The following is a 25,419-nucleotide window of genomic DNA, read 5'->3' as shown; positions in this document are numbered from 1 at the left end:
TGGCTCAGTGGTTGAGCATCTGCCTTCATCTCAGGGCAAGATCCTGGGGTCCTGGGATCGAGTCCCACATCGGGCTCCCCGCAGGAAGCCTGCTTCTCCCTCTGACTGTGTCTCTGCCTCTCTCTGTATCTCTCATGACACATATAAATAAAATAATAATAAAAAAAGATGGTCTTTTACTCATTCAGCATAGTTCTCTGTGTCATCCCAGTTGCCTGGTGTATCAATAGTTAATTTTATTATTACTGTGTAGTATTCCATGGTATGTATATAACAGTTTACATTTAACCTGTTGAAGGAACATCTGGCATGTTTCCAATTTTTGGCTATGACAAATAAATCGACTATGGACATTTGTATAAAAAGTGTCTGTGTGGCCATAAATTTTTATTTAAGATAAGAGTGTATTTGCTGGGGTATATAATAATTGCATATTTAGTTTTATAAGAAGCTGTTTTCCAGAGTGGCCTTGCCATCTTACATTCTCACCAGCAATACAAAGTGATCCAATGTCTCCATATCCACCCCACCATAGGATGTCACTGACTTTTACTTTAGCCATTCTGATACATGTGTAACAAAATCTCATTGTGGTTTTAATTTGAGTTTCCATCACAGTTAATGATATTGGACAATCTTTCATGTGCTTATATGCAGCAATATGTCTCTACAGCTTCATGTCTACTCATTTTCTCATTGGACTTTTGCTGGTTTTTCTTTTCTTAATTTTTACTATTGAGTTTTGAGGCCTATTTATATATTCTTGATAGCAGTTCCTTATTAGAAATTTGATCTGCAAATATCTTCCTCTTGCCTGTACTTATATTTTATCCTCTTTACAATGGAATTCGCACAGCAAGTTTTTAATCTTTATGACATCGAATTTATCAATTTCTCCTTTATTGATCATGTTTTTGTTGTCAGACCTAAGAACTCTTTGGCCCTAAACTCCAAAGATTGTGTTTTTATCCCTTGAAGTTTTAAAGTTTTATATTTAACTTTGTGATTCACTTTGAGTTAGTTTTTATATAAGATGTTATGTTTAGATCAAGATTTAATTTTTTTTTAATTTTTAATTTTTTTTTTTGCCTGTTGATGTCCAACTGCTTCAGTGCCACTTGTTGAAAAATATATCTTTCCTCCACTGAATTGTTCTTGCACCACTGTAAATAAGATGAACATATATGTATGGTTGTATTTCTGGGTTCTTTATTTTGCTCCATTGATAGGTGTGACTATACCTGCACTAACAGCACACACTCTTGAGTAGTGTCAGTATACAGTAGGCCTTCATATCACATAAAGTCATTCCTGACACTTTATTCTTTTTCAAGACATTTAAGCTATTCCAGGGCCTATGACTTTCCATAGAAGTTTTAGAAATAAGCTTCTTTATGTCTACAAAAATCTTGCTAGAATTTGGATAATAAATTGCATTAAATCTACATATCAATTTGGAAAAAAATTGACATCTTGCATATGCTGAATTCTCCTACCTCTGAACACACTATGCCTCTCCATTTATTCAGTTTATTACTTTCATCACAATATTATAATATTGAGCACATGAATACTGTACATGTTTTAAAGGCATACCTAAGTGTCTTAGTCTGCTTTGGCTGCCATAACAAATTACACAGACTGTGGCTTAAAGAACAGAAATTTATTTTCTCACAATTCTGAAGCCTGGAAGTGTGAGATCAGGGTGCCAGCACGGTTGGGTTCTAGGAAGAGCTGTCTTCAAGTATTCACATGGTATTTCCTCAGTGCATGCATGTGGAGGGACAGAGAGAGAGAGAGAGAGAAAGATTCCTCTTCTTTTAAGGCCACCAATCCTATTGGATTAGGACTCTAACTTTATGAAATCATTTAACCTCAATTACTTCCTGAAAGCCTAATCTCCAAATAAAGTCACTCTGGGGGTAAGAACTTCAACATATGAATTTTGGTTGGGGGGTAGGGGGCAAATTCAATCCACTGCACTAATATTTTTTCCTTAAAAGTAACTGTAAATGGAACTTCATTTTTAATTTGGTTTCCTTATATTCATTGTTAGCATATAGAAATGGGATATATTTACCATGTAGATTTTTTAATCTGCAACAAGGCTGAACTCACAACTAAATACTATGATTTTTCTTTTGCACTAAATCCCAGGACTTTTTGGTAGATTCTTTGGAAGTTTATATAAAAAATCATGTCATCTATGAATTGAGGCAGTTTTATTTTTCCATCTAATTTTCTAATTTTTTTAATCTAGCCTTATTGCACTGATTAGAATTCCAGTATTATGTTGAGTAAAAGCGGTAAGCGTATAAATCCTTGCCCCCTTCTCAGTCTCAGGGGGAAAGCATTTAGTCTTTCATTAGTAAGTATGACGTTGGAAACAGGATTTTGGTACAGGCTCTTTACCAACTTCAGGAAATCCAATTATTGCCGAGTGTTCTTTCGTTCAGTTAACAGTTTTTAATAATTTAATATTGTCTATATTCATCATACTTCTGATTTCCAGAACATACATTTTTTTTCTTCCAAGTTTTAATTAAATTCAAGTTAGATAATATATACTGTAGTATTGGTTTCATGAGTATTTAGTGATTCATCACTTACATATACCACCAAGTGCTTATCACAACAATGGTTTTCCTTAATTCCCAACACCCATTTAGCCCATCCCTACTCACCTTCCCTCCAGCAACCTTCAATTTGTTTTCTATAGTTAAGAGTTTCTTATGGTTTGTCTCTCTCTCTATATATTTTTATCTTATGGTATTTTTCCTACCCATCCCCTCTGTTCATCTGTATTGTTTTCTAAATTCATGAGTAAAATCATATGGTATTTGTCTGTCTCTGATGGACTTATTTTGCTTAGTAGAATACATTCTAATTCCATTCATGTCATTACAAAAGGCAAAATTTCATTCTTTTTGATGACTATTCTGCCACATATTCATTACTATTCATCAGTCTATAGATACTTGAGCACTTTCCATAGTTTGGCTATTGTTGACAATTCTGCTCTAAAGATTGGGGTGAATGTACCCATTCGAAATTTGTACTATTGTATCCTTTGGGTAAATAATCTAGTAGTGCAACTGCCGAGTTGTAGGGTAGCTCTATTTTTAATGTTATCAGGAACTTCCATACTGTTTTCCCAAGTGGCTGAATCAGTTTGCATTCCCCCCAACAGTGCAAGAAGGTCTGCATCCTCACCAACATGTGTTGTTTTCTGTGTTGTTAATTTTTGCCATTCTTATAGGTGTTAGGTGGTATGTCATTTTGGGTTTTGATTTGTATTTCCCTGATGATGAGTGATATTCAACATCTTTTTATATGTTTGTTAGTTATCTGGATATCTTCTTTGGAAAAAAATGTATATTCATGTCTTCTACCCATTTCTTAACTGGATTATTTGTTTTTTGGGTGTTGAGTTTGAGAAATTCTTTATAGATTTTGAATACTAACACTTTATTAGATATGTCATTTGCAAATATTGTCTTCCATAATGTAGGTTGTCTTTTAGTTTTGTTGATTGTTGTCTTTGCTATGCAGTTGTTTTTATTATTTTCATTAAATTTTATTTATCTGAGAGAGAGAGAGAGTGAGTGAGCGCACGAGCAGGGGGAAGGGCAGACTTTCTGCTTATTGGGGAGCTTGATGCAGGGCTCCATCCCGGGACCCTGAGATCATGACCCAAGACAAACATAGATGCTTAACCTATTGAGCCACCCAGGCATCCCAACCAATAGTCCATTTTGCTTTTGTTTGCCTTGCCTGTGGCAACGTGTTTAGTAAGAAGTTGCTACCGCCAAGGTAAAAGAGGTTTTTGTCTATTCTTGTAGACTGTCTTTTTTTCCATTGGATATATTTTCCAAAACATATTGGCTCTAGCAGCTTTTTGGTGGAGTCTTTTGAGTTTTCTTCAGAGTATCACTTCATCTGAGAAACTGAAAGTTTGGTTCCTTCCCTGACAATGTGGATGCCTTTTATTTATTTGTTTTTTGTTTTCAGATTGCTCAGATTAAGATTGCCAGTAATATGTTGAACAACAGTGGTGAGAGTGGACATCCCTGTCGTGTTCCTGACTTCAGGGGAAAAGCTCTCACTTATTTCCCTTAGGATAATGTCAGCTGTGGATCTTTCCTATATTGCCTTTATGATGTTGAGGTATGTGCTGCCTTCTTTCCCTACTTTCTTTAGGGTTTTTACCAAGATAGTTACTATATTTTGTCAAATGCTTTTTCTGCATCTATTGAGAGGATCACATGGTTCTTATCCTTTCTTTTATTAATGTAGTGTATCATGTGGATTAAGTTTGGGATACTAAGCCCAAAGGAAAAAAACCCTTTTTGGTTGTGGTGAGTAATTCTTTTAATGAACTGTTGGCTTTGATTGGCTAGTATTTGTTGAGAATTTTTTAAAGATTTTATTTATTTATTCATGAGAGACACAGAGAAAGAGAGAGAGAGAGAGAGAGAGAGAGAGAGAGAGAGGCAGAGACACAGGCAGAGAGAGAAGCAGGCTCCATGCAGGGAGCCTGATGTGGGACTTGAACCCAGGTCCCTGGGATCACTCCCTGAGCCAAAGGCAGATGCTCAACCGCTGAGTCACCCGGGCGCCCCTGTTGAGAATTTCTGAATCCGTGTTCATCAGAGATATTGCTCTGTAATTCTTAGTAATTTTTAGTGGGATCTTTGCCTGGTTTTAGAATCAAGGTAATACTGGCTTCCTAGAATGAGTTTGGAAATTTTCTTTCCATTTCTATTTTTTTGGAATAGTTTTGGAAAAAAAAGGTATTAACTCTAAGTGTTAGGTAGAATTCTCCTGGGAAGCCATCTTGTCCTGGACTCCTTTTCTTTTGAGAGAATTTTGATTACTGACTCCATTTCTTTGCTGGTTATGAGTCTGTTCTAATTTTTTATTTCTTCCTGTTGTTTGGTAGTTTATATGATTCTAGGAATGCATTCATTTCTTCCAGATTGCCCAATTTATTGGCAGGTAATTGCTCTTAATATTCTTTTATAATCATTTCTATTTCTTTGGTGTTGGTTGTGATCTCTCCTCTTTCATTCATGGTTTCATTTATTTGGATCGTTTCTCTTTTCTTTTTGGTAAGTCTAGCTAGGAGTTTATCAATTTTGTTAATTCTTTCAAAGAACAAGATCCTAGTTTTGTTGATCCGTTGTGATTTTTTATTTCTGTATCATTGATTTCTGTTCTAATCTTTATTATTTCCTTCTGCTGGTTTTAGGCATTATTTGCTGTTCTTTGTCCAGTCCCTTTAGGTGTAAGAGTATGCTGTGTATTTGATACTTTTCTTGCACCTTAAGAAAGACTGGTATCATTATATACTTCTCTCCTATGACCACTTTTGCTGTATCCTAAAGATTTGGGACTGTTATATTTCTTCTTTAAAGTACTGGTTAGCTCATTCATTATTTTTTTTTTAAGATTTTATTTATTTATTCATGAGAGAGAGAGAGAGAGAGAGAGAGAGAGAGAGAGAGGCAGAGGGAGAAGCAGGCTCCATGCAGGGAGCCTGATGTGGAACTCGATCCCAGGTCTCCAGGATCACGCCCTGGGCTGAAGACGGCACTAAACCCTGAGCCACCCGGGCTGCCTTCATTCATTCTTTAATAGAATATTCTTCAACCTCCATGTATTTGTGGTCTTTTCAAATTTTTCTTGTTATTGATTTCAAGTTTCATAGCGTTGTGGTCTGAAAAAAATGCATGGTATGATCACAATCTCTTTATATTGGTTGAGACCTGATTTGTGACCTAGTATGCAATCTAGTCTGGAGAATGTTCTATGTATACTTAAAAAGAATGTGTATTCGGTGCTTTAGTATGAAATGTTCTGAATATGTTAAGTCTATCTGGTCCAGTGTGTCATTCAAAGCTCTTGTTCCTTGTTGATTTTCTGCTTAATCTGTCCATTGCTGTGAGTGGGGTGTTAAAATCCCGTCATTGTATTATTATCAATGAATTTCTTTAAGTTTGTTACCAATTGCTTTATGTATTTGTCACGAAGTTCAGGGGCATCAATATTTACAATTGTTAGATCTTGTTGGATAAGACCCTTGTATTATGATACAGTGTTATTTTTCATCTCTTATTACAGTCTTTGGTTTAAAATCTTGTTTGTCTAATATAAGTATGGCTACTCCAGCTGTCTTTTGATGTTCATTTAAATGATAAATGGATCTCCATCCTCTCACTTTGAAACTGAGGTGTCTTTGGGTCTAAAGTCCATCTTGTGTAAGGAATTTATCAATGGGTCTTTTTTTTTTTTTAAAAAAAAAAAAAAACCTATTCTGATACCCTGTTTTCTGAGTAAACAAACATTCAGAATATTGTTAGATAGGAATGTAGTGCCTTTGTATTACCTCCCGAGTCCTGTTTGTATAGCTTGTTTCTGTTCCCTTCTAGTCTTTGTTGTTTTTGGTCTAATATTTCTTGCATAGCTGGTTTAGTGTTCATGAACTCCTTTAGTTTTCACTTCTCTTGGAAACTCTTTCTCTCTCCTTCTATTCTGAGTGACAGTCTTGCTGGATAAAGTATTCTCAGGTGCATATTTTTCTCACTTGCATGTTGAATGTTTCCTGCCCTCCCTTCTGGCCTCATAAGTTTCAGTGGCCAGGTCTGCTGCTAACCTTATGCATCTACACTTGTAGGTAAAGCATCTTTTGATCCCTAGCTGATTTTAGAATTTTCTCTTTATCATTGTATTTTTTAAGTTTCACTGTGATATGTCATGATGTTGATCTGTTTTGTGTATTTTGAGGGGAGTTCTTAGTGCCTCTTGGATTTCAATGCCCGTTTCTTTTCTTAGCTAAGGGAAGTTCTCAGTATAATTTGTCAAATAAAACTTCTGCCACTTTTCCCTACTCTTCTGCTAGGACTCCTATGATATGGCTATTATCTCACTTTATGGAATCATTGATTTCCTTAAGCCAACCTTCATGATATAACAGTTTTCTTCCCCTCTTCTTTTCAGTTTCATTATGTTCCATAATTTTATCTTCTTTATCATCTATTGTCTCTTCTGCTTCTCCCATCCTCATTGTGATTATATTCATTTGGTTTTACATCTCAGTTCTAGCATTTTTTATTTTGGCCTGACTAGTTTTTAGATTTTTATCTCTGCAGCAAGGATATCTCTGGTGTCTTCTATGTTTCCTTCAAGCCCAGTTAGTATCCTTATGACTACCGTTTTGAATTCTTGTTCAGATGTATTGCTTGTATCTGTTTTAGTAAATCCCTGGATGTGATTTTTTTCTTGAACTTTTTTTGGAGAGAATTCCTTCATCTTGTTATTTTGTCTAGGGTTCTGTCTTTTGCATGTTATGAAAGTTTATTATGTTCCCTGCTCCTGAGAGTAATGCTATATCAATAAGGGGTAATATATCAATATCGATATATTAATATATCAATAAGGGGTTACACTGTCCAGGGCTTGGCACTTCAAAAGGTGTTTCTGGTATATGCTGTGTGTACTCTGCTGTTGTGTTCTGGCTGTACTTCTCCACAGGTTAGTCATTTTTAGAGTTCCTCCTTGCTTGCAGTGGGGAATGTTTAGGCATTTAACCAGGTATGCTTTGATTTGCTTGAAACTATAAGTCTGGTTTTTTAAAAAGAGAGAGAGAGAGAGACAGAGAGAGACATAATATCCCAAACACACAAACTAAAAATGATGAGTCTGATTCCAAAGAGAAAAAAAGAGGAACAACAACAAAAAAACCTGATCCTAAAAATGGCTTTGGAAATGAAAACAAAAACAAAACAAATAAAAAACTATAGACCTGATTCCAAAGGGGGGAAAAAAAAAAGGAGAAAAAAAGAAAGTCTGGTCCTCTTTCCACTGGGGGTGAAGATGACAGTTTGGAGCACTCTAAGATCAGTAGACTTGGTGCATGCAGGGATCTTGGGCTATTCCTCTGGGGGAGAAACCTGCTGTGCTCTCAGTCTGACCTGCTATAGTAGAGATGCACCTGCAGGATGCAGAGGGGCCTGGTTGGGTGTAAGTGGCTCAAGATTCCACTGGGGGCACCGAGTGTTGCCCACTGAGGTCCAACCATGCAGTTGGGAGAGGGAAAGATGGCATTGCCCCATTCTCTCTTCCCCAGAGAGGGGAGCTCAGGCTGCTGCTGTTCAGAAAACCTTCACAGAAAAGAGAACAATCTCCCTTCTTGTGTCTCAGGCTTCAGTCTGATTCCCATCTTCAATGTGTCTGTGCCTGGGCCACAGGCACACCTGGCGACAGAGTTCTCTTATGTTTTATCTCTGGTGCCTGGATAGGACACAAAACTCAAATTCTTAAAGGACCTGATATGGCTCGGACCCAACCTGTTCTTCTGGAGCCGAGCTTCATTGCATTGTTTCTGGTGCTGTTCTGTCCCAGGAAAGTAATTATATGACAGTGTAGGTGCTTGGATTTGATTGTGAAGCACAGTGAAAAACTGAGAACAGGTTATTTGCCCTCTGTGTGTACTTCTATTCCTTGCTAACAAACAGCCACTCAACGGTGCTCAGTGAGTATTTTGTCCTTAGAGAGACAATGTAGCCTCTTCCCAATGTACTCAGGGAGGGGAGTAATCTCTCCCAGGGTGACCCAGGGGACACCTGCACCATGCTTTCTTCCCCTGGGCCTTCACCTTCCTCCCCAGAAGAAACACTCCTGTCTAGCCTCTAATCTAGCTAAGTCTTTCAGATAGAAGCCTGTAGTGGCAGGCAGGTGCCAAGTACTTCAGGATAGTTCCATCCACTGAAGAGGATGCTGCCAATTACTTGGTCACTTTACAATTAGGCGCCTACCCTGCTGGACTCTGGTGAAGAGTGCAGGCTTCTAAAACTTCAAAATTTGAATTCTGCTGCTTGCAAAAACTTGTGACAGTTCCTCTGGATTCCCAGTCAGTGGTTTTGGGGAAGTGCTTTTCTAAACCAAAACGCTGCTCTCTGTTCCCCTCTCTCTCTTTCCTTCCTCCATGAAAAGTATTCCCTCCCCTTCATGGCACTGTGCCTTTTCTCTCCTCTAATTCATATCTCTGCAGCTTGTACATGCCACATTCTCTCCAATTGTGCAGACTGTTCTCTTAATCCTCAAATAATTTCCTAGGTATGTAAAATGATTCAATGTTACCCTAGCTATTCAAAGGATAAGGCAAGACCAGGGTACCCCTACTACTCTGCCATCTTAACTTTCCACACCCATCACAATTTCTTTATTCAATCATCAATAAATGGATATTGAGGCTCCCTCCATAATTTGGCTGCTGTTGATAATGCTGCTAGTAACATTGGGGTGCATGTATCCCTTCAAATCAGTATTTCTGTATCCTTTGGGTGAGTACCTAGTAATGCAACTGCTGGGTGATAGGGTAGTTTTATATTTAACTTTCTGAGGAATGTCCATAGTGTTTTGTACAGTGGCTGCACCAGTTTGCATTCTCATCAACAGTGTAAGAGGGCTCCCTTTTTCCTGCATCTGTGCCAAAGTCTGTTGTTTCCTGTGTTGCTCATTTTAGCCATTCTGATAGGTATGAGGTGGTATCTCATTATAGTCTTGATTTGTATTTCACTGATGAGTGATATTGAACATCTTTTCATGTGTCTTTCAGTCATCTGGATGCCTTCTTTGGAAAAACGTCTATTCATATCTTCTGCCTATTTCTTCAATGGATTATTTGTTTTTGAGGTGCTGAGTTTCAGAAATTCTTTGTAGATTTTAGATAATAACCCTTTATCAGATGTATCATTTTATTTATTTATTTATTTATTTATTTATTTATTTATTTATTTTTTAGAAATTTCATTTTATTTCAAATATGCAAACACAAAATTTGGGTGAATACAGAAGTCAGAAATAATTTTTGTAGATACCCATTATACTTCTTTACTCTGCTTTAGTGCCAGTGCATATTCTACAAAAGAAAATGGTTTCATAAATTAATATAATTTAAAAGTAAATGCCAATGTTTTTATTTTAAAAATTAATTTTATGTAATGAAATCTAAAAAAAAAGGTGTTGGACAATTTTTAATGTAGCAAGTTGGTCTGGGATAATAGTTTTTGGGTAGATGTATCATTTTAAATATTGTCTCCCATTCCATAGCTGTCTTTTAGTTTCTGTTGGTTGCTTCCTTTGTTGTGCATTAGCTTTTTAACCTGAATAAGTCCCAACAGTTTATTTTTTCTATTGTTTTCCTTGCCTCTGGAGACATGCATAGTAAGAACTTGCTCTGGTTGAGATCAAAGAGGTTGCTGCCTGTGTTCTCCTCTAGGATTATGATGGTTTCCCATCTCACATTTAGGCTTTTAATCCATTTTGAAATTATTTTTGTGTATGGTGTAAGAAACTGGTCCAGTTTCATTCTTTTGCATGTTTCCATCCAGTTTTCCCAATACCATTTATTGAACAGACTATCTCTTTCCCATGAATATTTTTTCTTGCTTTGTTGAAGAGCAGTTGACCATATATTTGTGGGTTCATTTCTGGGTTTTCTATTCTGTCCCCCTGATCAATTTGTCTGCTATTGTGCTGGTAAATTTTACTATGGCAAAACTGAAGAAACAGCAGTAAAAGAAGTTACTAAAAGAAAGTCCTAAAAGTACAAAAAAAAATTTAGAAAAAAATAGAATAGTCTTAATGAACTTTTTGTGTAATATCAAGTAGTTGAATATACAGGAAAGGAGAATCCCAGAAAGAGGAGTGAGTGCAATAGAACAAATGGCCAAAAGATTTCCAAAATTGGTGAAAAATGTAACCTGATGAATCTAAGAACGTCAAACAATACCAAACAAGGAAAACAAAATGAAGATCCCATTAAGCCAGCTCATAATAAGACTGATGAAAATCAAAAAGAAAAAGAAAAATCTTGAAAGCCGCCAGAAGGAGAGAGTAAAACCATGATAGGTGCAGAGAAACAAATAATGTCAGTAAGCTTTTTGTCTAAAACCACACAGGGCATTGAAAAATAGAACATTTTTTAAATTACTGAAGGAAAAGGAAAACATTGGCAAATAATTCTGCAACCAGTAATAAAAAAATTCCTAAAATCAAGGTGCAGTGTACAATTTTTTAAAAAATAATAAAACAGAACATTTCTTGCTAACAGGATGTCACTACAAGACATATTAAAGGAAATTATTTAAGCAGGAAAAAAAGGTACTAAATGGAAATTGGGAAATGCAAAGAAACTCAGTATGCCAGAAATAGTCAATTTGTGGGTAAAAGTAAAAACTACATTTCTATTTAAAGCAAAAATAATCACAATGTCCTGAGTTTTATACACAAGTAAAACAGAGGACAATAGCACAAAAGCAAGGAAAATAGAAAAGAAAATAATCTGTTGTAAGAGTTTCGATGTACACATGAAGTGGTAAAATTTGAGAATAGACTGTGCCAAATGAAAGATTATACTGTATATCCTAAAAAAATCACTAAAATTATTAAAGAGGCACAGCTAAGGCACTAATAATGAAGACAGAACCACACAAAACATACACACAATCCAAACAAAGCAGGAAAAGAGGAAAACATAAAAGATGGAATAAGTAAAAATAAATAGCAATATTGAACATTTAAAGTCAACTATATCAGTAATTACTACAAATATAAATGGTCTAAGCACTCTAATGAAAACAGAGATCATAAGCTGAATAAAAAACAAGTTCCGTCATATGTTTTATACAATGATTTTCAAGACAAGATCATAGATTAACAATGTGGGGAAAATGTCTAAATATCAAACAAAAACTAAGAAGAAAGGTGGAGTCACCATTATTAAAGTATAGTTCAAAATAAGTAATGACCAGGAATAAGGAGGATCATTTCATGATAAAGGAATCATTTTATAAAGAGGATTTAACATGCAGAGCTGGCCAGAATGCAAAATGGTAGACACTTTAGAAAAAAGTTGGGAGGTTTCTTATAAAGTTAAACATATATTATACTAAGGATGTACTGCAGTAATGTCACAATCCTTCTCACTCCAAAATAACTTTTATTTTTATTTTTCCAAATTTTCACCTAAATTCCAGTAAGGTAACGTATAGAAATATTATTTTCAGAATTAGTGAAATTAGTGATTTAGTGAATTTAGTGATGCATCATATACAATACCCAGTGCTCATCACAAGTGTACTCCTTAATACCTATCATCAATTTAAATATTAACTGGTCCTCCCACCTCCGCTCATCTCCCCTACAGCAACCCTCAGTTTGTTCTCTATATTTAAGAGTCTCTTACATGGTTTGCCTCTCTCTTTGTTCCCCGCTATGTTGATCTCTTTTGTTTCTTAAATGTCACATATGAGTGAAATCATATGGCATTTGTCTTTCTCTGACTTATTTTGATTAGCCTAAAATTTAGATGCATCTACGTAATAGCAAATGACAAGATTTTATTCCTCTTGAGGTGGGGAGCTAAGGAATATTCCATTGTATAACATTTCTTAATCCATTCCTCAGTCCCCATGGGATATTTGGGCTCTTTCTATTATTTGGCTATTGTTGGTACTGCTGCTAGTTAACATGTATCTATTGGAGGTGCATGTATCCGTTTGTTTTAATTTGGATCCTTTGGGTAAATACCTAGTAGTTCAACTACTGGATTGGAGGGTAGCTCTATTTTTAACTTTCTGAGGAACATCCATAGTGTTTTCTACAGTGGCTTCACCAGCTTGCATTCCCACCAACATTGTAAGAGGGCCCCACTTTCTCTGCATCCTCACAAAATCTGTTGTTTCCTGTGTTGTTAATATTAGCCATTCTGACAGGTGTGAGGTGGTATCTTATTATGGTTTTGATTTGCATTTCCCTGATGATGAGTAATGCTGAGCATCTTTTCATGTATATGTTAGCCATCTGGATGTATTCTTTGAAAAAAATGTCTATTCATGTCTTTTGCCCATTTTTAAACTAGATTATTTGTTTTTGGGGGGTTGTTTTTTTTTAAGATTTTATTTATTGATTCGAGAAAGAGAGAGAGAGAGAGAGAGAGAGAGAGAGAGAGAGAGAGAGGCAGAGACACAAGCAGAGGGAGAAGCAGGCTCCAGGCAGGGAGCCCAATGTGGGACTCAATCCTGGTACTCTGGGATCATGCCCTGAGCCAAAAAGGCAGGCGCTAAACTGCTGAGCCACCCAGGGATCCCTGACAAGTTCTTTATATATTTTGGATACTAAGTCTTTATTTGATATGTCATTTGAAAATATCACCTTCTAGTCTGAAGTTGCTTTTTAGTTTTGCAGACTGTTTCCTTCACTGTGCAGATGATTTGTATTTTGATTAAGTTCCAATAGTTTATTTTTGCTCTTGTTTCGCTTGCCTTTGGAGACATGAGTATTAAGACGTTGTTGTGGCTGAGGTCAAAGAGGTTGCTGTCTGTTCTCCTCTAGGATTTTGATGGTTTCCTGTCTCCTACTTATGCCTTTCATTCATTTTGAAATTATTTTTGTGTATGGTATAAGAAATTGGTCCAGGTTCATTCTTTTGCATGTTTCCATCAGTTTTCCCAATACTATTTGTTGAAGAGACTTTTTCCTCAATGGATTTTCCTTCCTGCTTTGTCGAAGTGTAATTGACCATATATTTGTGGGTTCATGTCTAGGTTTTCTATTCTGTTCCATTGATTGTGTCTGTTTTTGTGCTGTACTATAGTGTCTTGATCACTGCAGCTTTGTAATGTGACTTGAAGCCTGGAACTGTGATGCCTCCAATTTGCTTTTCTTTTTCAAGTTGGTTTGGCTATTCAGGATCTATTGCGGTCCCATACAATTTTTTGGATTGTTCTAGCTCTGAGAAAAATGCTGGTGGCATTTTGATAGGGACTGCATTAAATGAGTAGATTGCTTTGAGTAGGACAGAAATTTTAACAATGTTTGTTCTTTCAATTATGAGCATGGAATTTTTTTCCCATTCCTTTGTGTCCTCTTCAATGTCTCTCGTAAGTGTTCTATAGTTTCCAGAGTACAGATTCTTCTCTCTGGTTAGGTTTATTCCCAGGTGTCTTACAGTTTTTGGTGCAATTTTAAATGAGACTGATTCCTTGATTACCCAGTACAACATATTTCTGTATGTTGATTTTGTGTCCTATGAACTTTACTGAATTCGTGTATCACTTCTAGCAATTTTTTGACGGCATCTTTAAGGTTTTCTATATAGAGTATCATGTCTTCTACAAAGAGTGAAAGTTTGATTTCTTCTTTGCCAGTTTGGATGCCTTTTATTTCTTCTTGTTGACTGACTGCTTGGCTAGAACTTCCAGTACTGTGTTAAGTAACAGTGGTTAGAGTAGACATCCCTGTCTTATTCCTGACTGTAAAGGAAAAGTTGCCAGGTTTTCCCCATTGAAGAGAATACTATCTGTGGGTTTTTCCTACATGGCCTTTATTATACGTTGAGGATTTTTGTTTTTGTTTTTTTTTTGTCATGAATGGATGTTATATATATTTTTTCAAATGCTTTTTCTGCATCTTTTGAAAGGATCGTTTGGTTCTTGTCTTTTCTTTCATTAATGTAGTGGATCATGTTGATTGCTTTACAAATATCACGACCACCCTTGCAGGCCAGGTATAAATCCCACTTGATAGTAGTGAATGATTTTTAAAAATTATTTTAAAGATTGTATTTATTTATTTGAGAGAGTGAGAGATTGCAAGAGAAAGAGCAAAAGCATGGGGAAGAGGGAGCCTGACATAGGACTCCATCCCAGCACCTTGGGATCATGCCCTGAGCCAAAGGCAGGTGCTTAACTGACTGAGCCACTCAGGCACCCCGGTGAAGGATTTCTTTTTTCTAATGTACTGTTTGATTTGTTTTGCTACTATTTTATTGAGAAGTTGTACATCTATAAGCATTAGGGATATTGGCCTATAGCTCTCTTTTTCAGTTGAGTCTTTATTTATTTTTGAATTCAGGGTAATGCTGGCCCCATAGCATGAATGTGGAAGTTTTCCTCCCTCTTGTAATTTTTGGATTAGCTGAGAAGAATAAGTATTCACTGTCCTTTAAATGTTTGGTAGGATTGATCCGTGAAGCCACCTAGGCCTGGATTAATTCAATTTATTTGCTAATTATTGGTCTCTTCAGGTTTTCTATTTCTTCCTCTTTCAGTTTTGGTGGTTTATATGTTTCTAGGAATACATCCATTTCTTTCAGGTTGTCCAACTTGTTGGCATATAGGTCTTCATAATATTTTCTTATAATTATATTTCTGTGGTGTTGGTTGCTATTTTTCCTCCCATTCTATTTCTTTGGTTTCTTTCTCTTTTCTTTTTGGTAAGTCTCACTTGGGGCTTATCAATTTTGTTCATTTTTTCAATGAACCAGCTCCTGGTTTCATTGATCTATCATTTTTTATTTTTGTTTTTTAAGTTTCTATATTACTTATTTCTGCTCTAATTTTTAGTATTTTCTTCTGTCTGCTGGATTTAGGCTTCATTTATTGTTCTTTTTCTGGCTCCTTCAGGAATAAGGTTGAGGTTACCCTATATTGCTATATATTTCCTTGTTAGGACTCCTTTTGCTGCATCCCAAAGGTTTTAGACCATTGTTTCACTGTTTTTTTTTTTTTTTTTTTTTTTTTTAAGATTTAATCTATTAGGGTTTTTTTTTTTCCTTTTACTGAGAAGGAAAAAATATTTAATATTTATGTTGTATAAGGAATAGCACCTAAGGCAGGTACTTATACTCCTGACCTCAGCCCCACACACTCCTGTTTTAATAAAGCTACAGGACAGAGCAGAGTTGGAACTGAAAATAAAGGCAGGGTAGAAGACACAACAAATAAACCAAAGGGAGCAGGGGGATGCAGAAAGAATGACAGTCACACATGTGCCACACACATTCTAGCCCCTGCAGCAAATCAAAATGATGCCAACCGAATCTGCACCGGCTGGTGACCCTGCCATGGATGCAGGAGGAACGATAGATACTAAGAGTAACAACAAAGAAGACTGGGCCATGGCCACAGCTGGGCAATCCAGAGGGAAGAGGGGGAGTACCGGATTTTACTCCTTGTGTCACAAGAGCCAGAAGAACCCTACCTCTCATTGTGGAGGCACACCTATGTCCCACCCATTTCCTTACCTTACCATATGTTCTACCCCTCTGGGAAAACTGAGACCCTGGCTAGATACTCCACTCCAGGATAAGGCTGAGCAGTCTTAGTTCTCGAGACTGCCTCTTTTATAAAGATTGGATTAGAGTAGGTGAGAAGTGAGACAGAGACATCAGAGACAGAGAGAGAGAGAGAGAGAGGCAGAGACACAGGCAGAGGGAGAAGCAGGCTCCGTGCAGGGAGGGAGCTTGACGTGGGACTCGATCCCGGGTCTCCAGGATCAGGCCCTGGGCTGAAGGTGGTGCTGAACTGCTGAGCCACCTGGCCTGCCCCATTGTTTTCACTTTCATTTGTTTCCATGTACATTTCTATATCTTCTTTGATTTCCAGGTTGACACATTCATTGTTTAAGTAGCACATTATTTAACCACCATGTGTTTTTAGTCTTTCCATAGTTTTTTTTTTGTTGTGTGTGTGTGTGTGTGTGGTTGACTTTAAGTTTCCTAGCACTCTGTTCAGAAAAGATGCATGGCATGATCTCAATCTTTTTGTACTTGCTGAGAACGGATTTGTGACCTAGTACATGATCTATTCTGGACAATGTTCTACGTGCACTCAAAAAGAAATGTGCATTCTGCTGCTTTAGGATGAAATGTTCTGAATATATCTGTGAACTTCCAGTGTGTCATTCAAAGTTATTGTTTCCTTTTTGAATTTCTGCTTAGGTGATCTGTCCACTGATATAAATGGGGTGATAAAATCCCCTACTCTTATTGTATTATTTTCAATGAGTTCCCTTATGTTTGTTTTTTAATATATTTGATGCCTCCATATTATGCATATAAATACTTCAATTACTAGACCTTACTGTTAGATTGTCCCCTTTGTTATGATATAATGCCCTTCTTCATTTCTTGCAGTCTTTGGTTTAGTCTAGTTTCTCTGACAGAATATTGCTACTCTGGCTTTATTCTGACATCCAGTTACATGGTAAGCATTTCTCCAAATGGAGAAATTCACTTTCAGTGAATGCACAGGTGTCTTCAGGTCTAAACTGAGTTTCTTGTAGGCAGCATTAGATAGGTCTTTTTTTTTTTAATACATCCTGACACTATATGCTGATTGAAGTGTTTAGTCCATTTATATTCAGAGTAATTATTGATAGATATGTATTTAGTGCCATTTTATTTGTTTTGTTGTTGGTTTTGAAGCTTTTTCTCTATTCCTTTCTTGTCTTTGTCACTTTGTTCTTTCCTTTTCACTCAGAGTCCCCTTCAATATTTCATATAGGGCTGGTTTAATAGCTACAAACTCCTTTAGTTTTTGTCTGGGAAACTCTTTTATCTTTCCTTCTATTCTCAATGATACCCTTGCTAGATAGAATATTCTTGGCTGCAGATTTATTCCCATTCAGTACTCTGAATATATCATGTCACTCCCTTCTAGCTTGTCAAATTTATGTTGAAAGATCTGAAGCTAGCCTCGTGGGTCTTCCCTGTAAGTTAGGTCCTTCTTTTTTTCTTGCTCCTTTTAAGACTCTTTTCTTTATCAGTATATTTCATAAAATTTAACTACAGTATGTTGTTGGCCAGCTTTCATTTTTTAAAAAGATTTATCTATTTATTTGAGAGAGAGTGAGGGAGGGAGGGGAAGAGGGAGAGAGAATCTCAAGCAGACTCCCTGTTGAGCACAGAGCCCATCACAGGGCTCAGTCTCACAACCCTGAAATCATGACCTGAGCGGAAATCAAGAGTCCGATGCTTAAGTGACTAAGCCACCCATGCACCCCAGCTTTTGTTGATTTTGATGGGAGTTCTTACTTAGTGCTTCCTGGATCTATGATGTCTGTCTCCTTCTCCAGTTAAGGGAAGTTTTTGTATATTATTTTCTCAAATAAATTTCCTGTCAACTTTTCTCTGTCTTCTTCTCCTAGCACACCTATAACATGAATGTTATTATGTTTGATGGGGGCACTGAGTTCCTTAAGTGTATTCTCATGCTGCAGAATTCTCTCTTTTGTTCAGCTTCAATATGCTTCATTATTTTATCCTGTACATCACTTATTTGTGCCTCTGCATCCTTGTATTCATTACATCATGTCTGTTTTGAATCGCAGTTATCACATTTTTCACTTCTGACTTTTTTTTTACTCTTTTATCTCTGTGGTAAGGGTCTCCCTGGTCTTCCATTATTTTCTCAAGCCAGCAAATATCCTTAACGATTGTGCTTTGAATTCTCCACCAGTCATATTACTTTATACCTGTTCTGCTTAATATCTGGCTGTGTCTTTTATCTTGTTCTTTCATTTGCAAGAAATTCCTCTGCCTTCGGATTTTTGTCTCTGTCTTCTTCTCTGTGTCAGAAAGCCTGTATGTTTCCTGCTCCTGATAGTCATGACTTTCTGAGGAAGAGATCATATAGGTCCAGGGTCTGGTAGTTCAGAATTCAGATTCTCTCTCTGTGTGTGCTATGTGCTCTCTGCTACTGGGTTTTGGCTGCTGTATCCTTCAGGCCTGTCATCTGCAGTCTCTCGTTGCCTGCAGTGGGAAGTATTTGGTCTTTGCCCAAAATGTTTCAACTAGGTGCGCTCTGGTCAGCTTGTTAAATGAGACCTGATACTTCCACTTAAACTGAAGTCATGTAGAACTCTCTGGTCAGGGGCCGTGTTGTGGGCAGGGGTTTTTGCTGCTCCTCTGTGGAAAAGGCCTACAGCACTGGGACTGAGGCAAGCTTCACTGACAAGGGCAGTACTACCAGACTGCATGGGCGCTGGATTTGTAAGGAGGTTAGAGAGCCAATGTGGGTACTCTGCAGCTCACTACAGGTGGCTACTGTTTATGTTGAGGGGTGGGAAAGGAAGTAGCACTAGTCAGTTCTTTTGCTCCTGGACAGGAGTATCTGCCTATGCTGCTTCTCAGGGAGGCACACCTAGAAGAGTGAATAATCTCACCACTGTTTGTTCCTGGTGTTTTTCAGATTGCTGTTTCCACAGTCTGCTTCTGGGTTGTTTGACTCCTCCCCAGAAACAGGGCAATGCCCTCTGGGCAGTATCCCAGGCAAGTCTGCTGACTTTTGAAACTCCAGGCTTCAGAAGGCAGGGCCTTGTGCTGGTGTTCAGGGGTAGGATCTCCCCTTTGCAGAAATTCTTAAGTTGCTAAAATGACAAAAGTCCCATGACACTTAAAAATTGCCCTAATGAATCTAAAGTTCTCAAAGGAGTTAACTAAGGCTCTAAATGAGTTATAATGGCAAGAAAATCTAGCATGATATAAAAGGTCTGTGATGGCTCAACTACTAAGCAACTCCCAGGTTTTGTACCTATATGCATATACAGTGGGCTGCTAAGGGAGCAGAGCTTCCAACAAGGGAATTCTCTCAAATAATCCTCAGAAGTAGCCCAGGAAAACAAGAAAGAAAGAAAATTTCACTGGTAGGCTGAATCTGGGGACTCTTTGGAATGAGTTAACCAATTATGTCAATCCATTGCTCGGGAAGTGAGTCAATGAAAAGATGCTCAAGTAGGTTAACTTTGTTCAGCAGAATGTAGTAAAATTGCTGTTTTTGCTTCCCTTTTTGCGCCTTTCCTGAACTGGTATTTTAAACTACAGTTATTCTGCTTTTTTCATCTAGTACTTTATATGAAGTATGTCAGATATTTCTGTATTTTTCATTTAGCCCATAGAGTGAAATTTACATCCTCACCTGAGGAAAATGGACACCAACCTGCAAACTTAAACCTTAGAGATGGGAGCTATTCCTAGGCAAAACATGTGGGACAGAGATGAATATACCTGTGGCTATAAATGGAAAATGGTACCATGTTCAGCAAAAGCTTCATTTGAAGTGGCTGGAGAAAGGGTGTGTGTGTGTATGGTGGCAACCAAGAGAGAAGATTATTGCTTTGTCTACCAAAAAGAACTCCTTTTCTGTGAGAACCGTATCTTATTCGTTTTTTTTTTTTTAAAGATTTTATTTATTCAAAGAAAGGGAGGTAGAGATAGAGGGAGAAGCAGGCTCCTCATGAAGCAGGGAGCCCAATGTGGAACTCTATCCCAGGGCTCTGGGATCATGACCTGAGCCAAAGGCAGATGCTTAAACAACTGAGCCACCCAGGTGCCCCCTATCTTATTTGTTCTTAAGGGAGCTTTCCTCTTTGCATTTCAACCAAGTGAGAGCTGTCAATTCAGTATTCTATCCCTCAGTCATACAAATCGGAGTTCTGCCCCAGAATATAGTAAATTCAAAATCAGGAAAGAAGGAGAATACTTTTTGTTGACAAAATTGAACACATGCTCTATAATGCTGCTAATAATCCTGTACCCAACAATGTAAAAGAGACCTGTTTCAAAGAGTAAAGGTGACATGCAATGTAACGCAGATACAGAAATGGACAAAATGTCCTGGAAACAATTCATTTCAAGTGTGTCGTTGCCTTTTTCCCTAAGCCAGTCAGACTTGCTGTCACTGGCAACTATAAGAGTCCTGAAATAATTCTCTTAGAGAAAATTAAGTAGTCTAATAGGCTAGTATATAGAGTGTACAAGATGTATGGTAGAGGTACTCCTAAGGAACTTGGAAAAACTAAGAAACGTACTCAGCATCATAAGGCAGTGTCAAAGCCACTTTATTACAATGTTTCTCTTGACTGTAACTCAATAGAATGTGCTAACACATTAAGAAATAGTCCCCAGCCACATAGAAATAGTGGTACTGTCCATCCAAGCACTGCATGTTTGCGTTTGTAGGGAGAAAGGAACACCTTAAAGGTTTAACCTACTAATTTTGAGCATACATTCCAGCTTACCTTAACCTGTTCAAGTATATCAAATGGCTATTTCACTCTCTGCATCGGCTATTCCAAGCACAGAAACACACTTCATTTCTTTTAAATTTCAAATGTCATTACCTGTCAGTAGACAATGTCTCACACTTCACAGAGCCATCAGATGGGACCCCTTTAGTTTTCCAATACTAATTATACCATGCTTAGCTACAACACACCTCCCATCCATGTCTCATAAAGGCCAATCCATTCAAACGTGTGTGTGGACTGAAATTCTTTCCCTTCCTTGTCTGTGGGCTCTTACATTATTGATTATTCTATGTGTTATAAATCCACTCTTCCCCCTTTCCTTCAACCAACCAGAGATATCAACTCCATGAAGACAGGGACCTTGCCAATCCTATTCACTGCTATATTTTTGATGCTGAGCCCATGCTAAGTACTTAGAATTATATTTGTTGAAGGCAAGGGTAAATAAGTGAATAAAAGGTTGGAAATGAATAATCTGTAAGAGGTCTTCCATTTCTGAAGCTTTATAATTTTACTTGGAGAAAAGCAGGTGCCAGAATGGATTTCTGCCTTAGGGTTAGAGGTTTCACCAAACTTCAGTTAATACTTCTCTAGATAAACCTAATATAATATTTCTTCATTTGTGACTTTACTTCAGATAAATTCACTTTAAATTTTGAGCCTCAGGATGAAATAAGTGAAATAGACAATGACAATAAATTGTGCTTACTCTTCTTTCCATCCATATCTGCATGGATTTTCCGAGCCAAGAATCCACTTTTGTACACAGCAGCATTCGGGTCGTGAGGAATGTCTAAGAATGGATTCGTAGTGCTCCCGATACGACTGATGGTCTTTGGATGTGTTCCATTAGCCTTCTCATCAGTACCTTCAGATGGAGATTTTTTTTTCTCTTCATCATCTCTAAAGGGAGAAAACACAGACTGAGCACCTAACACAATATTCAATAACTAAAGTTATTTAATATAATAAACTATCATGTTTTCCAATAGTCTATCAGTCTTGATAACAAAGACTATAGTAACAGCTATCACTTACTATGTGTGTATGTGCCAGGTATCAATGAGTATAACAATTTTCTAAGACTGATATTTGTATTCTATAGGACAGATAAGGAAACAAACTCAGAATAAATACCCAAGGCCACAGATCTAGTAATCAAAGAAATAATGAGGCTATGATGGCAAAACAGCTAAAGCCTTTGCTCTTTCTACCCACTACAGTTTCTTCCTGTCTTGTCCTCTTTCAAAAGAGTGGAGATTCTTTTTTTTTTTTTTTTAAGAGTGGAGATTCTTTGGCAAAGATCGTGATTTGGTTTTGATTTTTGATTTTTACATGGTTTAGAACAGTTCCAAGTATACAGAATACAATCATAGATTATTCATTATATATATTATATAGATTATTATATTCCCCAATTAACCAGGTTATTCTTTTATAGTAAAGCCCCTGGTAAACCTATCAATGAGGTAGGATGGTGATGTTACCCACAGTGCTTTGGCATCTTATAGTGACTACTTTCTCAGCTGCCACGAAAGTGTGGGGCATCTAACAGCCATGAGAAAACCTGTAATTGCCTAGTCTTTTAAAATTCTGTTCCTTCAAGGAGGGAAATTTAACTCTGAGATTCTAATGTACATTAAGTATAAAGAGGCATAAAGTGACTGGTTACACTCAATAAAGAGGAGTGAAGAGAAGAAAATAAACTCTGATATACAGCTGAAGAACACATCACCGAATTAAGAGCATTTGTTTTGGTTCACCTGTTCAATTTCCCAAATCACCTCTGGTTTTATTGCCCATTAGATACTGATTAGTGAATATATTTATTAAAACTTCAAAATAACCACAACTAAAATATATTTAAAATAAACCACAAAATTGATAATTATCAAAAGTGTTTATCTGGTGATCAAATTAAGTCTTTTTTTCTCCAGTGCTATTTGATTATTGTGAGATATAAAAACAACACTGGAATGATCCTTAGATATCTATATTTTGTTTCTATTTTTGAGATAATTCTAGGTTTGTAAAGATAGTACATACATTCCCATCTGCCCATTATCCAGTTCCCCTAATTTTAACTTACATAACCATAGTAAGTATTTCCAAATGAAGAAAGCAATAGTGCAAAATACTATGAGTTAAATTTAAAACTTTATTCAGAAAAATTTGTCCTGCTCCAGGATCTATCCATGATCCCACAGTGTATGTACTTGTTATGATTTCTTAGTTTTCTTCAGTCACCAACAGAACATTTATCTTTCCTTGTCTTTCATGACCTTGATATTTGAAGAGTACTAGTACCAGTAGTACCAGCCAATGATTTTGTAGAGTATCCCTCATTTAGGTTTGTTTGATTAGAGTGAGGTTGTACATTTTGCGGAAGGTTATCAGGGTGATGCATCCTCTCAGTGCATCAGATCAGGGTATATATGTTTTATGACAAGTGATATTAACCTTATGACTTGGTTAAGGTGCTGTCTGGCAAGTTTCTATTCTGTAATGTGATTTTCGTTTGTGAATGTCTTGGGGAAAATTTGTGACTATGACAATACCCTCTTTCTCCTTAAATTTCTCAACACTAATATGAGAACTCATCAGTGGATCTTGCCTATGATAATTTTTATTGTGCTGATCAAATGGTGTTTATTTCCCTCATTTCTTCTACATTAGTAATTGGAATTCTTCTGTAAGTATGGACACATGGATATAATCTTATTCTTTTGATAAAATATTATCATTATTAAATTTGTTGCTCCATTTTTTTTCAGCTTTGGCCCACTGGGAGTTCTATCAAAGAGGTTTCTGTGTCCTTTCAGCATGACTCCTTCTTTTTCCTTTCTGTTTTTTAAGCTCTTCTTTTAGATAACACAAGATGATATTCCAAGCTCATCTTAAATTTTCCCTATTTCAACCCCCAAAGAAATATATCCAAGAAGTCTAGTTTTTCTTGTTGGACAATGGTATTTAAAACCAAATTTAGGTGCTAAATGTGTACACTATGTGTACAAAGTTCCCTCCTGCTGCCCTCTTTTAGTCAATTCCTTTTCCCCACCAATTCTTGAAAATTACTGATGTCCTCCATCACTATAGATTTCCCTTTTTCAAAATAGCATAAAACCGATTTCTTTTACCCAGTAAATTATATTTGATTCATCCATATTGTGTAAATCCATAGTTTGTTTCCTTTTATTGCTCCATATTATTTCATTTTATGCTGGACCATATTTATCCATTTGCCTCTCCACTTTACTGAGGAACTGATTTTTAATACATTTTAAAATTTTTAAAAAAGATTTATTTATTTGAGAGTGAGAGACAGAGATAGCAACAGAGAAGAACAGGAGCCAAGGAGGAGGGGAAAAGCAGGCTCCTCCCTGAGCAGGGAGCCTGACATGGGGTTCAAGCCCAGGACCATGACCTAAGCTGCAGGCAGACACTTCACCAACTGAGACACTCAAGTTTTACTTACTGAGCCACCACAAGTTTTTAGTTGATTTCAGTTAATTAATATATAGTGTAAGAGTTTCATGTGTTAATACAGTGATTAAACACTTCCATATATTACCTGGTGTTCATCACAACAAGCACATTCCCTTGGATCCCATCATCTCTTTAACCTATCTGCCCACCTACCTCCCCCTTCTAGTAACCATCATTTTGTTCTCTACATTCAAATATGTTTCTTGATTTGTGTGTATGTGTGTGTCTCTCTTTTTTGTCCCTTTTCTCAGTTGTTTTATTTCCTAAATTCCACATGTGAGTGAAATCATATGGTATTTGTCTTTTCCTGACTGACTTATTTTGCTCAGCTAATACTGTCTGGTTCTCTCTGCTTTGTTTGCCTCCTTTCTCTTCAGGAGTAGCGCAGTGCCCTCTAGTCTCTAAGTAAGCCAGGCCCGCTGACCTTTAAAACTCCAGGTACTGGGCAGCCCAGGTGGCTCAGTGGTTTAGCACCACCTTCAGTCCAGGGCCTGATCCTGGAGACCCAGGATCCAGTTCCACGTCGGGCTCCCTGCATGGATCCTGCTTCTCCCTCTACCTGTGTCTCTGCCTCTCTCTCTGTTTCTCATGAATAAATAAAAAATCTTAGAAAAAAAAAACAAACAAAAAAACAAACTCCAGGTTCTAAGCTCCTCTGATGGCAAGAAGACATGAAATCCCATCCTTGTTGTTTTCCAAACCAACGGCTTTGGGGAAACATTCTCCTTGTGTGTTCCCCTGTGTGCTCCACTCTCTTTTATCCTTCTCTACAACCACATTTCTCTCCCCTCTGTAGTACCTGGCCTCCATTTCTCCCCTAAATCACATCTCTGAAATTCCTATGTTCTTCAATGTCTTCTCTCCCTTTAGTTGTGGAGCTTTTCTGTCAGTCTTCATGTCAATTTCTGGGTTATTTAGGGTGATTTGACAGTTATCTAGTTTGTGGTCATGGGACGTTAGCCTAGGATTCTCCAACTCTTCTCCCTCTGTAATAACTGATTAATGAAATGTAAGAGATTTATTTATTTATTAATTTATTTTGAATTAATGGTCACTATT

At 37.0% G+C, this 25,419-nt stretch overlaps 1 protein-coding gene across 12 annotated transcripts in view; it reads right to left on the bottom strand.

Annotated features, from left to right (window-relative positions):
* PSD3 (pleckstrin and Sec7 domain containing 3) overlaps window positions 1–25,419 on the bottom strand; it is a 577,886-nt gene that overhangs the window by 152,011 nt on the left and 400,456 nt on the right. For 11 of the 12 annotated variants that reach the window (XM_055334841.1, XM_055334842.1, XM_055334845.1 and 8 more), the window contains one exon: window positions 21,584–21,777. In XM_055334841.1, the coding sequence (XP_055190816.1) occupies window positions 21,584–21,777 (194 nt within the window). Of the gene's footprint in view, window positions 1–21,583; window positions 21,778–25,419 lie in introns of those variants that run through there. The other variant, XM_055334847.1, reaches the window with a different exon arrangement.

Source organism: Nyctereutes procyonoides, unplaced genomic scaffold (assembly GCF_905146905.1).
Source record: "Nyctereutes procyonoides isolate TBG_1078 unplaced genomic scaffold, NYPRO_anot_genome, whole genome shotgun sequence".
Classification (NCBI taxonomy): Eukaryota; Metazoa; Chordata; class Mammalia; order Carnivora; family Canidae; genus Nyctereutes; species Nyctereutes procyonoides.
Note: the sequence above shows the minus strand (reverse complement) of the source record. Positions and strands in the feature narration are given on the sequence as shown.